Source organism: Melospiza georgiana, chromosome 3 (assembly GCF_028018845.1).
Source record: "Melospiza georgiana isolate bMelGeo1 chromosome 3, bMelGeo1.pri, whole genome shotgun sequence".
Classification (NCBI taxonomy): domain Eukaryota; kingdom Metazoa; phylum Chordata; class Aves; order Passeriformes; family Passerellidae; genus Melospiza; species Melospiza georgiana.
The window spans coordinates 28380660-28398649 of NC_080432.1; the positions used below are offsets into that span (position 1 = coordinate 28380660).

Genomic DNA, 17990 nt, shown 5'->3' on the forward strand with positions numbered 1-17990 from the left:
CCACAATTTCATCCTAGGACTAATCTCAAATTTAGTCCTTCAAAGGGGGTGGGGGGTGTGTGAGTCACTACAAATGAAAATTAATCTCTGGACAGTTTAAAACATTAGGTTCTTTCCACAGACAGGCAGTAAATTCAGCAAGGGGCAAGAGAGGTCTCCTGATCTGTTTAGTACATGTACAGGAGTGGCCGTCCAAGATTTGCAACCTTCTGTGGCAGCATACAAAAGCAATGTAAATGTTCATCCTTGTAAATGGCCTTAAAAATGCAAACCATCTTCTCACAGCCCCGGCTGCTCCAGCTCTGCACTAGATGTTCCTGCATTTGTGTTGTTGATGCAAGGGCACCTCCCGGGGTGCTGGCAACACAATGTATGCTGTGCTTCTTGCATCTGCTCCTGTACCTTCTACACTTCTAATTATCACTGTTAACAAAAGCAAGAAACTTCAGCAGGCAAGTGAAACAGTCATGTCAGCTGGGGACCAGAATGAGGCATTATCAAGATAGCCAACTTCAATTCTTAAATTACACAAAAAGCTGTTTTCCATCATACCCCTACCACAACTTTAAAGAATGGGAGTATTAAAAAGAAAGATGGAAGCAGCTGGCAGCTCACATTTAGGAAGAGCCTACCTACATGTAAGACCCTTCTCCCTGTTCCACAAACATGGAAAATGCTTCTGTTGTCTTTTCTCATTCTTCTCCATACCACCAAAATTAATATTGATGACAATTACCTGTTGCAGAGAATTCTTCCTCCTCCTTTGAGCTCATTTTCCACGTATTGTCACTTTCATAAAGCTTTAACAGTGAAGAACTGTTTGGTGAAAAGAAGTTTGATTTGGGTGGGGGTTTTTTTGACTGTCAGAGGTTCATATTCCTCATCAAAAAACAGCAGGCAAGTAGTCAAACTAAAAAGGACGGTATGTGTTTTCAAGGCTCTGAAAACTTCTGCATGACTAGAACATGTCACATAGACACAACTACAGTGGTTTAAAATAAATTTCACACAAAGCCCAGGAAGCGTAAAGCTTTATTAATGTTAATATTTGAATTTCTGAATTAAATGTTGGTCACAAAAATATGCAAGACCTCACCTATTGTAATTTATACATTTTATAAGGAACATATCAGAGAATTAAACACTAAAAGGAATTTACCAAAGTGCAGATGAAAGCCATACACAAAGTTTCTACAGACACCACAAAAAATATGGCTTAAAACAAGAAAAGCAAGAACAAGATTTCAGTGCAAAAAAGCAGCAAGAAAAATACTTTAATCTACCCTGTTCAGAAAGAGTATGAATATACGTCTATTTGGCCTTTTTTGTTAAATTCTATGAGAAGAAAAAACCCTCAAAAACCCTTGAACAAACTACTCAACACAGTAATGTTGCTGTCAGTCCAAGAGGAATCTATGAACCAAGAAAAACAGTCACTCATCTTCTATTTAACAGGAATATCCAATTTATACACTGCAAAAGGAAACTTGTAAAGGAAATGTTATAGATAAGATCACCAGGGAATATGGCATTTGTGTTTTGACTTGGAGTAATTAAGTAACCTTTTAGGCTTTTTATTGCAGGCAGTGAACAAACCCACCTAAAATTGGAATATCCAAATATAGTTACCTGAAAGCAAGACTTAACTGAAGAACTTATAAAAGTGCAGACTAACTGCCAAAATTGAGAAAGTAGAACAGCTTGGTGACTTCTGCATTGTTTTATACAAACCAGCTACTAAGTACCTGCTTTGCTTGAAAATATTCCAGGCAGAGAGAGTGCAACTCTCCTAAATACTTCCTCCTCGAATTAGCAGTTCTTCAACACAAGACTTGTACTCAAAGAAAATAAATCCACCTCTGAGATTCTTACGTTCATACTAATGTTGAGTTGGATTTTGTGATGCAAAAATTAAGCAAAGCCAAGAAATTAGAAGACATTGAATAAGAAGGCTTGTGGAAGTTCAAGAAACTTATCAGCGGTGATAGTTTCACTGCTGATCCCAAATTATCAGCTTGTTTTCTAAGATCATGTCCTAAAGAAGGAATTAAAGACATACATAAAAATTCATGTGAGGTGACACCCACCTCACATTCAGTAAGATCAAAAATTAAATATCTCCTAGCAGTGAGCTAGACTACACTCGCCAATCTTGCATTATGTTTTCAGGTCATCAACAAGTCCAGTCTATCTTGAAGCTAGGACAGTATGACAGTGGTTTAAGATCCAAGACTTCCAAGCTGAATCCAGCTCAAATGACAATTCATTGAATCTTGAGGACTACACTACAATTTTCACCACCTCAATTCTGCTTATGTTCCATTCATTGTTGTAACCAAAGTCCACGGCATTCCATAGTTATTACCTTGGTTATCCAAAAATCCAATATATTTTCTGGCACTGGACTATCCTATCTGGGCACCTTGCTACCCTTTGGTGCGAGCTTTCCACATGTACAACAGAAAGAATTAAAGAGGGTACAAACGAGCAACAAATTCTTACAGGTTATTCAGAAAAGTCATGGATTAAAGTAAAGTAACTAAGTAAGGAAAGACAGGAAAACAGAGAAGCAACAATAATGATACCAGATAAGTAGCACAGACAAGAAGTATGACAGTAAAGGACTTGGGCACTCCACTGGTATGTAAGAGTTGCACTTCTCCGAGCAAAACTTGCCATCCCCCACATCTGCCAACCATCATCCCTTGAAATTTTATAGTAACTTTTTCTGGGTGCATTCAGATACATTTCTTGTAAAGGTTACCAGAAATCTGATAAACAATTGAACTTGTATCAGCACTCAGCTTTTATGTATCATCTTAAAGGTGAAACCATAAAGGTACAACAGACAGGTCTTACTGTTGTTAACAGGTCTTACTGTTATTGTCAGCTGTTGTTTATAATCTAACTCAATACCTCACCTGTGAATACTAATCAACAGCAAACATCAAGGAAGGCTGTAAGCATTTCACATAGAGAAAAGAGAACACCTCAGGGTGAAAAAAAATCATAAACAAAACCACAAAACCAAACACAGCTTCTTTTAACTTACCTTGGAAAGAAGATTTCAAGTTTTAAATGTGTTACCCCTGAAGCAGCCTAAACTTTTAATCCTGCCTCTAAATAAAATACTCTGTGACCTTCAGTACAGAAGGAACTCAAAAAAAGATTAATACCTAATTCTTCAACATATTTAAATTGCAGACATCAGAGATAATGAACCAAGGCAAAGGGGATTGGTGGATTTGGGATTACAGTAGAGATCAAGTCAGGTTAAAGCTGTTACAGCATTCTGGCATCGCTTCTTTCAAGTATGCCAAGTGTTATAATTCCCTTTGCCACAATAAAAAAAAAGTCTAATTTAAAAAACCAAACAAACAAAAAAAGCAAAAAAAACCACCAAAACACCACCCCCTTATTTTAAGTAAGTGATGATTCCTTAGAAGAGTCTCCCCTTTTGCATGTATGTCAGGTTCTACCACACCCCCTTTCTGGATACAAGAGGCAAGAAAGACTGTCCAAGTTTTAGGGAAAGCCCACAGTTTACTCCTTAGTCACCATCTAATCCAGTCATGTCTCTGCTCAAGCTTCATCAGTCATTTTAAGGGAAGATACTTGTCCCCTGGCTGGCAGTCGGCCAGTAACTTCTGCTATGCTTTATTTAAACACTTCACTGTCCACGGGTCTCCTCCAATGTGAGATATTAATGGCTTAAGGCCATCACAGTCAAGTAACCATTCTAGGATATCACAGGGAAGCCCTAAACCAATGAAACACAAAGCAAAACCAATGTTAGTGATGGCTCCTTTTGCCAAAGCCTCTAGCAGACAGAAAAATTAAAGGAATCAAGAGTGTAACTTACAAGAGGATTCAGCCTTTAATACACCATCTGGCTTTTTTAAGGGAAACACAACAATAAAAAATGCATCTACTCAAATAGGATAACACCAATTTTTAAAATTTTCATATTTTGAATTTCAAGTTTTCAGGACTGGAAAGCAATCTGTGAAGTCTGTACACTCACAGCAGGGATTATATGATATATATTCATATACATCATCCTATAGCATTCCCTATCTGAACTCCATTACACCTGCTCAGCTTCCAACAAAAATCGAGACTTGCATGATATTGAAGGTATGATTAAGTAGTTGGTTTAATCATAGATCTCTACATGCAGACACAAACAATAGTTACTCACCTGCAGTGTCTCCCAGAAAAAAAAGTCACCCAAGACAGAGTAAGACATACAGACTCAGCAGAAACAACAAAGCAGTTTGCTAAATTGCTTAATAAGAAAGAATGACCAAAGATAAAAGCAGTTTTACTGCGAAGTCCTTTTCCTGAATTTGGAGGACAAAAGAAGCCATGAGGTCAGAGCCTACACTGATAATATCATTTACTAGGTATGTATGTATTCCCCTAAATCACCTCACACAACTTCGATGCAGACATAACAAAAACCTAAAAGATAACTAGATAACTAAAAGATAACTAGATTACTGTAAACTTAATTGTCTCATCTGTAATATGTGAGACAACTTATATTTTCTGTTCCATTTTATGATCACCCTAATAGAGTTTGCAGTATGTCAGATAGATAATAAAAAGTGCTGGAAACAAACATAGTGAGTTTTTAAAACTAGGTACGGCAGAGAATAGGTTGTGCCACATTTAGAGAACTAACAAATTAACCTTGTTATTTGAAGGAGAAAAGCAAAACCTCATACGTATGAAAAACCATAGAAAACAGTAAGAGCTCTCATTGTAAAAACCTGTAAAAACACCACAATCTGTAAATAAAACTTAAGAGAAAAATAGTGACAGGAACAAAAGTGTTAGCTTTATGAGCTAAGGTACATTTCACAATTTCATCTGGCAGTTCCCAGCTGCCACTCTTTAGCAGCAACCACCCAATCTGCTTATCCAATCACTTCAAAGCTCACATTTCTTAAGCTTGCATCACTCCGAAAAATTCTCAGAACCCTGCAATTTTAAGTGCATAAATGAATAATGAACTCTCAAAAAGCCAAGGAAAGGAGTTTCCCAGAAGGATTCTGAAGCAACACAACCTTTAGTAGGGAAACAATAAAATTCTGCCACTACTAAATGAAGTCCTGATGCAATTAAGAGTTCACAATGGGAAGGCTTTGGGATTAACAGTTTGTTCCTCCACTGCTTCTGAAGGAGTCCCAGAAAAATTTGCAAGATAATAATTTATTTGTTCCATTTAGCTTAATATACTGGTTTCACCTACAAAACTTCTTTCCACTTTTACAACACAGAGTGAAGTTTATTCAATTCCCTTAGCTAAAGAGCAGACCATGGCAACTGGTCCTTTTCAGCTTTAAAGACAATTGCAGTAAAGTTTCTCAATCAATCCACCCCATGTGCTGTTATATGGACTAACCCCACACTAGTCAAAATGAAACCAAGACCACACCGTCCAGAACATTTGTGATCCAAGCACAAAACTAGGTAGAAAATGCAAATGACTGCAAAACAACAGACACATCATATACTTTGGAAGTACACAGTGCAAAAGTTTCTCTAAGGAGTATGAGAGGAAACATGGGACTGAAGACTTTATCAAGTGACTGAGGTGTCCTGGGATTTTCAGTTAGGAGCCAACATCTTAACAAAGAAATTGCATTAACTTACATTTAATAAGATTTTAAAGAGAAACAAAAAATCAAAGCATATCACACTGATCTTGTTTTCTTGTTTTTTGGGACAGTGATGGATATAAACTGGACATCAGACACTTAGGAACACCAATTTAATCACTTCATTAGTAGGAAGGACTGTTTCCCCCTTTGTGGGTGAATATGAACACAGAAAATCCAAGTAACTGCAAACAATAAATTGTGTCACATTAATGTGAAAGAACAACTACAGATTTCGAAAAGTAAACTAACACAGAGGAAAAAGGGAAAAAAAACTTCATTCAAAACCTTAGGGCAAAACATGTAAGCATCACCAAGAACCTGGAGGTACTACAGAGTCCCACAATTTTGCCAGAAATTAAGATTATACCCAAGCTGTTATTTAGCACATCATACTCAGTCAAATGAAGAAAAGACAAAAGTACCCAGAAGAGTCAAAACACTCATTTTTGAAGATAAAATACTCAGTAGGTAATTAAAGCTCTTTCAGCTTTTCTCTTGCTCCACAACAATTTGAAGATAAAACAAATTTTTCCCAGAAAACAGACAATGCTCCAAACTTCCACTTCAACACAAAGCAATAATGACCTCACCCCTGGCTGACCTACATATAAATAGGTACAGAACAATTACTTTACAAGAAGATATTAACTTGATCTAAGCCATACTGAAATACAATTTGCTTTCTATATTCTCATGAGGCTGCTTTTAATTAGGCCAATTAAACTCTCAGCATTTCCAGTGACTATAAAATGAAAAAAAAACAAACTAGGAAGCTTCAGGAAGCAACTCTACAGACTAAGCCCCGTAAAAACTCTATCAAGTTAACTGGTATTTCAATATCCCTCCAAAATTAATAGTCAAAGAATTATATTCTCTGTAATATTTCCAAGTCAAGCACTCTTGCCACTAGATTAATGAGTGTGAAATACAGGCTTTCATTTCTCTGCACTGTTTTTCAACCATGTCTAGTAGATTGTGGAAATCACAGTCACTTAAGGTATAGGACTTGCTTGCAAATTTAAACTTCTTTTTGAGTAATCTTCAAAAACCCAAAGGCTATCAATATCTATAGAATCAAAAGTTACCTCTTAAAAATATGAGTTGTGATACTCCAAATACAAGAAATGAGTAAATTAAAGGATTGCTCAGTCTTCTGAAGTTTCTGAACTTCTGGATTGGCTTGTACAAAGAAGACATTTAACTCCAAAAGCCTGAACTCTACAGGCAGAAAAAAGCACAATATCCATTAGATCAGTTTCCTATTACTACACTTCAGCAATGCAGCGAGGATTAAAAAGGAGTAAGAACATTTCTCTTTGCAGAGGGTTTTTCCAAAAAGCAGAAAAGGAGCTACAGCAGTCACAGAACCCCAAGCAAAGAAAATAAATCTCAACCCTAATTTCTGCAAGAAATGACTACAGATCCTCAGGCCTGATTAGGCTGAGACAAATACGAAAGATAAGAATTTAGCTAGAAATGAAATGTAGCATGTTGTCCTCTGACAGGAAGTAACGAACATACAAATTACTATATTTGCTAATATATAATTCTGTAACTAGTTACATATATCCATTAATGTCACACAATTAATGTGTTTCTTCCTCATGTAGCTAGCAAAGGTCCCTTGCCACAGACTGTTAACAAACTCGAGCAAGGAAAGTATGGAAGATCACTATCAGTTACAAAATAAGTTTAGGTGGTTTCTTTTTCTAGGGGAGTTTAGACAGTAGATTCACTGCAAGTGGTATTTATCGAGGGCAAAGAAAATACCAAAGATATATTAACAGATTATACTGCATCATATAACAGCATTATGATACTTAAAAGACTCTACTGCAGTTCAACATAATTCCCTATTCACAGAGACAGGTTAGAAACAGTCAAGAACAACATGACCTGCATATCTTTCTCTACCAATTGATTTTCCCAAGTTTTTAGATTTCAATAGTGTATTCAGTCATGTGTTAACTGCAAAGGGAAAGGCTTTAGGAACAGTTGCACAGGTATTATAAATTAATCTGAAAAGGCCTGAAGCAAAAAAACAAGATGATGTAGCTCTACTGCATAAAACAGTTTAGTGGCAGTTTTAACAAACGTCCTTGAGCAGGAAAGTGTAAGTACCAATTCAGAAAGTATCAGCAATTCACAAGGCTCTACCACAAGGGGTTAGAACAGAATCAGAAAGTCACACAGAGTCAGGAAAGTCAGCACTGCACAGAAACAGGCTGCACATGCAGATGCTGTCACCGGCCTTTCTTCCCATGTAAGAAATGTAAAAACAGTTCAATACCACTTGGGAAGTCAAAAAGGGAAATCTAAGTTTGAAAGGAGATAAACGTCTTACAGCCCAACAGCTGCCCAACAAGAAGAGAGAAAGAGGAAACAGGATGATTAAAAAAAAGATCACAAAGCAGGCAAAATGTCATTCAGGCTTCACCACAAAAGAGACTGAAGAACATTGTGAAGAATTTTGAAAACGACACATACCTCAAAACAAAAAAGACAGTTCAAAAATGGGATTTGATTTCACAAACTGACATGAACAAAAAACAATCAAGGAGGCAAAGATGCAGAACTGAGCAAGATGTGCAAATCAAAGGAAGAACCAGTTTGTGCTGAAGGGGAATTGTTGCATAGAAACACAATCTGAAATATTAACCTTTTTTGTATTCTCAACCTGTTAGCACTAATCTTGTTTTGTCTTTTGCTTTTTTACTAAAGGAAAATAATCAGAACTTGCAGCTGTCAGCTAATAAATGGAAACATTTTAACAAGTTCTGCTTTAGTTTATGCTATTCAAGGATTCACAAAGAATAAAAATGAATCATATGGTTTGAAAACAGGTCCTACCAACACTATGATCCAAAACAGAGGGATCAAATCCACTGTAATTATCAAGAAATTTACAAAACATTAAACAGGTCTTTTTGGCATCACCAGCTTCTATTCTAAAATGAATCTTTAATTTCCAGCACTCAAGAGTTTTCCACAAATTAGAAATTGGTGTTCTGAAGATGCATTATAAATTTCCAAAGTCTTCCAATTATCACAGATTTCCCAATAAAATTAAAGCAAAATGGAACATAATAAAGCACAACCAAACAAACAAAACAAAAACAAACAAACAAAAAAAAACCACCCCCACCCCAAAAAAAAAACAAAAAAAACCCCCAAACAACAACACAACTGCTTTTTCAATTAAGGTTTTCCCCACTATGAAATATTTGAAACCTTCAGACAAGTTTTCTTTTTATGAAATGTGTCATAGAGAAAGTACTGACTATTTTTAGTCATAACACTGAGGTGATGTCCATTCAGGAGTTTGTTATATTAAGTAATACTCAAATGCTATTTAGAAGAATATTTTAGATTAAGTTCTTCAGGACAGGAACTGGTTTATTTCTTACAAACAGGAATGCAAATATTGAGTATCACTTTTCCTACAAGCTAGTAATAGGGTACTCAAAGGATTACATTAGAAGTCCAAACCAATTTCAGTAACTTATAAACATTCATGTCAAATGTTTGAAGAATTATCCAAAATCTCATTACCAGAATAGTTCTAAGATATCTAAACTAAAAATTCACAGCATTTGCTAAAGATTGCTTAATCTTGACAGAACTCAAGGCTTATTAATTGCTGTAATTGACAATACAATCATAAACTGCTGTCCTGAAGAGCCATAAATTTTCTTAAGTAGTAAATGTACATAAAGTTGTAAATGTATGTAAAAGCAAGCACAAGAGTACACACAGTGCAGCACTAAAAATATTACTGGTATTTATAGGGTCTACAGGTTCCAAAAGAAGTCCAGCAGATGCACCTCTGCAGAGCCCCAGGGACCTCCAGTCATAATTACCAGTTGCTCACAATCAAGAATCCAGTCCACAGCGCCATAGAAAGACTGACACAATTGTGCATGTAATCTCAATCACAGAATCACAGGCCGCCATTTTTCTGCTATTCACCATTTTATCTCTTCATGTGCCATACCTTCAAAAACTTGCAGTTTGCAAGCATTAAAGGCAGTATATAATGCATATACATTTGCATACTAGTTTGTAATACAAACTGCAAATCAAAGAACGCTTGTAACTTTAAACAAAGCCGTTTAGCAACTCTTTGTGAAACACTGGGCAACAAGGCTTGACTTGACACAACATTTACTGCACTGCACAGATGCTACACAGTATCTCTGAGAAAGTAGGTAAAACTACTAGTAAACCCCATCCTTTCTCCAAAACCAATTTTTCTGGAATCTTTAGTTGTTCTGCCCCCTGCTATAGACCAGTACACTATTACTCCCTAATTACATAAAAATGCCTACATCTAAACCCACCATCTTCTCATTCTGCTCCATTTTAGACCCCTTTACTCACATGACTTGTTTTCTCACCACTAAAGGGCATCTGGCCACCTTTCAACTCATCATCCCATTTTTTCAAGGCCTCTCAAAAGAGGATTTTTCAGAACTGACCTTCAGCAAAACTCAGCTGCATCTCTAGAGCTGCACTATAATATTCAAGAGTACACAAGATTCAAACTTACTAACCTTTCATATTTTACAAATTACATTTATCTGATTTTTCAATGCATTTCAATCAAATTTGTTTGTCTGAAAACAAACAAACAAAAAAAGCCCCTAACACCAGCGGTACCTCCTGCAAATGCCTTAGTCTAATTAATAAAATAAACAGTGTTTTGAATAAAATATTTCAGGAAAACTAACACTGCTTTTATAACAATAACTCGACAAATTTAATAGGTGGCAAACAGGTATTTTAGTTGATACCTCTGAGAAGAAAAGTTATTAGAGTGCCAAGATAGTCTACTTGAATCAAATATAAAAATCAAGTCTATTTATTCATCTGACATTTTTACTACTGCTGCTTAGAAGTTCTCCTATTTATCATAGATTTTTTCCCAGACTTTTTAGTAGATCTACATGCAATCAAGCTTTAATCTAAAAAAATCTGTGAAGTGTCACTTTAGCATTATCAACAAAACTGACCGATGACTGCTCAAATACCACAGTGCTCAAATACCACCTGTTAGCAGTGGCTAAATACTAAATTAAACTTCCCAAGGGAACATTTTATATACACAAAACTGAAAAGCTGTTCAGTCATTATGCCTACAAGATACATGAGTTCTCCTTCACATGCTCAGGTCTGAAGCATAGCCATGGAGTTTATTGAAAAAGAAACCCCAACAGCAAACCAAACTAAACTCCTTTTAAAGTCCTTTCTGCTAGTCATAGTGTCATTCAGCAGAGGGAATTCCAGTGACATTTTTCAACTTCAGAGATGCTATTCAGAACCTACACAGTCAGCAGTGAAACAAGTTGGTTTTGTCCTTTACTACTTATTACAAAAAAAAAATCCCAAAACATCTAATAAATGCACACAGAGGAGATACTCACAGGATAACAACAGAGAAGAGGTAGAAAAAGAGTCCTGTAGTTTCCAGCTGATGAAAATAAGGGGTAAAAATCTCTGTATTTGTCACAAATACATCAGAGGAAGAAAATGTTCCACAGCATTTAAAGATTATACTAGTCTAGGGTTGTATTCTCGTGAGAATCACAGCAGAATCCACTTTTCCAGTAGCTTCGTTTCCTCACAGAACATATCAACCCTGGGTTTCATTTCTGGGCTTCCTATCTTTTGTCCCATTGATTCCTCTCCTGCCACTCACAAATTCTGACTGAATTGCTTCCATAAATGTCTTAATACATTTTTTTTTAATTCCCCTTACCTAAGTTAGGAACTATTGTAACTTTAAGCTGACTCAAGCTTCAGTTCTGTGCCTTAAGTTTGCTTTAAAATGTTCATCAACACAGACTTTGCAAATATGCACTGACACAACCTGTTTACAGCTCGAAAGCCAATATTTTTAATTGCAGTTCCTCAGAAATGCTGCCTTTAATCCAACACATTTAATGTGTTACAAAGACTTCTGTAATGCAATTAAGGATTATTTCTATCACTAGATTTCTTCCTTAATTGTGGAATGGAGTATCAACAGCAGGGCCAAATGACTGTCAAGTTACAAGTGAGTCAGATATAGTCTCCAGCCTGTTTTATATCATCAACACAGTTTTGCCCAAACAGTTAAAGTGCTTGTAGCAACATATAAAACACTGTCTACATGGAAAAAGCCTAATAAAGTATAGCTATCAAATTAAAATTTTCAAGCTACAAAAAATGTCAAAATTAAGAAGAAATGACACTCCAGAAATTACTTTGCTTGAAAGATGGTGGTTTTATTCTTAGACACACCTGAAATTAAAAAAAAACCCAACTCTCCACAGATTTCTGCCATTCAAATTATATATGTAAGACCTGAATAGAGAGACAAGACATAATTTAATCTTAGCCCTCGTTAAAATAATCTCAATATTACTAAATACATTATTTCATCCAGTGACCAAAAAAATCTAGCTACATCATTGCATTGCGTGCACAAGTTGTATGCACAAATTCTACCCCAAGTAGAATATGCTGTTTCTAGTCCTGGACTTTCCCAGAATACCTGAACTGGTATATCAAAAGATCTATCACAGATTAAAAGATGTTGGTGCATGTCCAAGACTTTCCCACTTCATTCAGCACATTAAGGCAATCTCTGCAGCTGATCTTTCTGGCACTGCTGGCGTCAAGATTACTTGACGCCACTGACAACTAAGAAACAGAGTAGCTTCTGCAAGATATTAAAGGCCTATCTCCAGCTCTAATCTCAAAAAGCAGTCACTTTAAGTAGCTAAACGCTGTTACAAAGATGTTGGAAGAAGGCAGCCAGTAACTACTGAACACCATCACATGCCTTAAGCCAAATAGACAATGTACAGCACATTGTCTAGTGGCTGCATTTCAACTCCAAATCCCAAGACCCCTAAATTTTGTAACAGTTTACTTGATTTAGACATATTTCTTTTCAAACCCACAAACACACATTGCCAGTATCACATACTAATGCTAACTTCTAAACAATAACAAGGACCTAGGATAAGTTTATTACCCTGCCATGATCTCGACCTGTTCCATTTACAGAACAAGGTCAATATTTACCAGCTTCACAAGAGCATAGCAAGTTAAATTCTTACCGTTTTTGGGAAAGAAAGAACATATTTAAGTAATTTATATAATCATGTCAGCCAAAAAAATTCCAACTGTTTCAAGAGTTCCAACTTTTCTATATTTTAATTAACATAGGCCTGAGAGTCAAACAAGATGCTTATTTTCTAATGTTATCCTGCTCAGAGGTTCCAGCTGCGTAACCTTTAAGCACAAGCACTTTTTATGCCGACATATTCCTCTCATCATTCCTTCCCCACCATCTCAATTTTTACTCCCTCATCCTCACAGTGCTCACTCCTCCCGCAGCAGAAGACTTGGATCGTGACAAGGACATCACACAGTAGCAACTTCTCTGTTTCTGCTGATTCTGGCAAAGAAATAGCATGTAGGAAGTATGGAAAACAGCCAGTCCCCTTTACTCCCAAGGAACATACAGGAATAAACAAGGTCAGGAAAACAGAAAAATATATAGTCCAGAAGAAAACAACAATGGAAAACTGGAAAATGTGTCACTATATGAACTGGCTGCCAATGAACAAAGAACTGTTCTAATTTTTTATTAATCTGTCTCCTAATTACAACTTGACAAATGATATTACACAGAGAAGGGAAAACAGGCTTGGCAAGGAAGACGAGGAGCAAGGAAATCGAGAGCAAATTGTTTTCAAGAAGTCACATATTAGCTCAAGCTACAAAAAATGTTTTTTCATTAAAACAATTTTTCATCATCATTTCATATAGTTACACCAAAGTCTTTGGAATCATGGAATCAGTTCAGTTGGAAAAGACTTCTGAGATCACTGAGTCCAACCTACAGAACTTTACGCTCAACTACCACTCAGATTTAAAATGTTTTAGGAGAGGATACAGTTTTCTGTAGTGAAACACTGCTAAATACAGGCAGCAAAAATGGGGAGGGAAAGCAAAACAATTCTTCAAACTAGAAGAATAAAAATCATAGCAATGTGAAAAATCTTATGCAAGATTAATTTATGAATTACAGTAGAAAAAGAATATTAAGGACACCTACAATTAAAAAAAGCTATTTCTTCTGTAACACTGCCAGGTAAGCACCACTTCAGCACCCAGATTAAGGGGCTGGAGTATCTCTCTTAGAAGGAATGGCTGAGGGAGCCAGGACCTAATCAATGTGTGTCAGTATCTGAAGGGAGTGCTCCAGAAGGACGGACCAGGCTCTGTGTGGTAGTGCTGAGCAAAAGGACAAGAGCAATGGGCAGAAACTGACACACAGAAGTTCCACCTGAAGGTGAGGAAGAATTTTTCACTGTGTTGTGTACTGTGTAGCAGAACAGAACACCCAGAGAAGGTGCGGAGTCTCCCTCCGCAGAGATATTCCAGAACCATCTGGGTACAATCCTGTGCAATGCGCTCCAGGACAGCCCTGCTTGAGCAGGGAGGCTGAAGCAGGTGACCTATTGTGGAACCTTCCAACCTGACCCATTCTATGAGGTGGCAGAAGCAGACAGAGAGAAATGGTTTGGCATAAAAATGTGCATTTCTGCCTCATCTCATTCCCTCGGAAATACCAGAATTACTGAATTCTCTTTTTCTGGCACCGATAGACAGAGGACAGTCCCATCTACTTTAAGATATGAGCAAAGCCCAAAATTTAGGTGTTATTAATCCACTCCCTTAAAATTTTCCTTTCACCTGCTAAGCCAGATGCTTTAGGTCATGAATATACTGAAGATTCTGAGGTATGCCCGCCACAAACTACTTTCCCTTCAACTACTCAACTGTCATTCTCCCTATTGTTAAATTAATAGTTAAACCACATAAAAACAGAATCCTACTTCTACCACAGGAATGGTGAAAAAATATAATTACTTTTTAAAAAGTCTTTTTTTCCCCTCTCTACCAACAGGCTCTATCTCCCTGTTTAGGAATAACTAGCTTTTTGTTCTGCTTATAAGCAAAGCATGTAACACCCTCCCCGCTAAATAGTAAAGAATTGTTTAAGATGGTCTTATGGGGTTGTTTTTTTTCATTTTATTAAAAACCTATTTAGGAGGTTCTTTACTCCAATAATTTAGAACCAGTGTCAGATCAGTTCTGGAAAATGCACTAGAGGCTCTAGTATTCAAGTGAAGTGAGTCAAAACAACTGAATAAGAGACTAGTTAAGACAGATGCACAATGTAACATGTTTTGGGTGATTCCTGCAGAATTCTGGGGCTTCTGTACTACATCTATGAAGTTCAAGATCTGGATATGAACCAGAACACAGACCATCCCAATAAGACAGAATTTATCTAAAACTAAGATCATTTAATACCTTTATCTGTGCTGTTTACCTTTTCCTAGAAAACACTACTCATAGGAAAAACTTGCTAAGTCAACTCTGACAAAAATAGCTTATCAACATTACTTCCAGCATTATGTAATGGACTCATCATCGTATGCTCTGACAGATTATTTTAGAACCGGCTATACCTAAACATCCAGAAGAACATTCTTTGACTCACTACATGTTTTTGTTTTACTACAAACACAACAATACATTCACCTCTTTTTTCATGATTACTGTCAGCTCTCTCATTCTGCAAGAGCATAAAGGAAATGTTGTTCTAGACTGTGAAAAAGGAATTTCTCTAATAACATAAGGGTTGAAACACGATGTACTCCATTAAAACTGAACTCTTTCAATTAGTCAGGAAAACATTCCCTGACTAATGACAAAAAAAAAAAAAAAGAATAGCAACTTAAATTAAATGCTGGGTGTGTTTTTTTGTTAATGTATCATTTTATATTGATTTTCAGACTAAAAGGCACCTAAGATCAGGTGGTACCAGAACCAGTGTAGTGATATAGCTACAGCAGCGCTATGCTTACTTGAGAAAATAAGCACCTCTACTGGCAGAGATAACATTCATAACATAACATCTTTTTTCCCCAGCATATATATTTCTACATTGCAATGCATCGTACACAAACACTATTCAGGAAGCAATGAAGTAATGATCAACATGATTACATCATCAAAAGATCATAAGAAAGCTTTAATTACAACAGAACGGATGAAAAAAATAGTCAAAGCTAATAATACATTAAAGTTAAGTTCATTAAAGTCTCCTGACATGCACATGGGCATCACAGTTAAATAATATTTCTTTCCATTTATATATATTAGGGTGTCACATATGGCAGGTCTTTGAGAACAAAATTTTCACAGAAGATCCAACTACTGGCAGGATGAACACAACTGTTGTGTGGAAAATGATCACTGTTCATGATGATCTATACATTCAAAGTAACTATCAGTACTGCAACCATGGCATAAGTGATAATAATTTTTTTAAGCCTCAAATTCCTTAATACCTTGTTCTCAAAAGATGAACTTTTCTTCCCCCCCCGCCGTCTTGATGTGCTCGCAACCGAAACCAAAGATTTATACACTTCAAAACACTTCTCCAAATGCACATCTATTAAAGTGTATACAAAAAACCAGCTTGAGCATGGCACATTTGATTCTGCCACAACTTTATTTTTTAAAGGAAAGATTGCAATGTCTGCTTAAAAACAAAAGGAAACCTATTTTTGACTTCCAGGCCCTGTGAGGTCTAATGTGCATTGTGATAACCAGCTGGCCTCGCTCTGAAAGGGCTAAAAACAACAACAAAAAACATTTAAACTACTTGTACTTCTCCAGCGGTAAAACCAAAATGTTGCCAGGTCTTCCTGCAGCCAGGGTACTGGATAATTTAGGTTAAAATAAATGTTTATTAAAAAACAGGGCGTTGATTTCTTGGCAGCGGTGAAAAGCAGCAGACACCCCTAGTGTCGACGTAAAATACTACACGACTCCATACTGTATCTCCAGGTTAATTTTACAGCAGAAAAAAGGAAATTTAAACCCGTCATGATTGAAAAAACAAAGCGACTCTCGCGCACACACACACCTGGACACATCGCACTCCCGCAGACCCCGAGTACCCATCGTATGTGAAGTGTCAGCTTTCCACCCCAGCCCAGTTACAGCGCACATTATCCCGTCCATTGGGCTACGTGCATTACAGCTTTCCGGTCCGCATACGAACAGCTATTGCTGCTGCACCGGGGGCGGGGGGAGAACCCCGCGGAGCTGCGAAACAACCCCCGCACGGCAGCGCCGCCGAGATCGCCGGAGTTTCGCTTGGAAACGGCTTCGGGGACCGACAGTGCCTCCGAGGAACAGACGAGGCGCAGCACGGGCAATGCGAATCCCCAGACCGCGGGTAGGGTCGGGTGGGGGTGAGGTGAGAGGGTGCTGGGGAAGGGAAGGGCCGAGCCCGACTAGCGCTCCCAAGGCGGTGGAGGGAGGAGGCGGAGAGCCAGCGGGGTTCCGTGGGCGGCGGAGCAGAGCGGAGAATGCACCCGCCGCCGGGGAGAGCCGAGGAGGAAGCCCAAAGAGGCGCTCGCCCGCGGGAGGACGTGGACTGCCCGGAGGCGGGAGGAGCCGGGTCAGGGGCCGGGCAGCGCCGAGGCGGAGCGGTGGTGGGGCGGCGGTGGTGGGGCGGCGGGGGTGGGGGACCCGGCCCGGTCTGGAATATTCCAGCGGGACGGGAGCGGGGAGGGGGGAAGAGCTAGGGAGTAGAAGCGAGGGAGGGTCCTCACCATGGCGGCGGGTGGGCGTCAGGCGTCTCCCCCGCAGATGAATCCGCCGACCCCGGCCTCGCTGTGCGTTGTCCGGCGTCGCCGCCGCCGTTGGCACTCCCAGTCCGCTCCTGATCCCGCTACCGATCCCACTCCCGTCACTGCGGCAAAGGCTCCGCTGACCCGCGCACGGAGCGAACAAGCAAGGGAGGGGGCGCGAGCGGCGCTGGCGCGGGGCGGAGGGGGTGGGGCTCTCACATCCGGGTACTCCTCTGCGCCGGGGGGCGGGGCGAGGTCATGACATCATCGGCGGGGTGGGGAGCTGGGAGCGCAAAATGGCGGTGCGCCGGTTGTGGGGTTGTCAAGGGCGGAAGTGATTTTTGGGGTCATTGAGTCCAACTGTCAGCCCGGCGCTGATACTGTAATCTCTAAACCACTAAACTACATCACCCAGCACCAAGTCCAGGCGCCTCTTAAACACCTCCAGGGTTGGTGACTCCACCGCCTCCATCGGCAGTCCATTCCAATGTCTGGCCACCAGACCAGTAAAAAATCTTTTTTCCTACTCTCTAATCCAAATCTCCCCTGTCGCAGTTTGAGGCTGTTTTCTCAGGTCTCCTCACTGCAGGCAGGGCAGAAGAGGCCGGAC

General features: G+C 38.7%; 1 protein-coding gene across 1 annotated transcript in view; it reads right to left on the minus strand.

Annotated features, from left to right (window-relative positions):
* The window catches only part of PPP3R1 (protein phosphatase 3 regulatory subunit B, alpha), a 37177-nt gene extending 19576 nt beyond the window's left edge, over positions 1–17601 (minus strand). Inside the window, exon 1 of the mRNA XM_058021244.1 lies at positions 17363–17601. Coding sequence (XP_057877227.1) covers positions 17363–17365 — 3 coding nt within the window. The 5' untranslated portion in view covers positions 17366–17601. The remainder of the gene's footprint in view (positions 1–17362) is intronic.
* Positions 17602–17990: the final 389 nt, after the last annotated feature.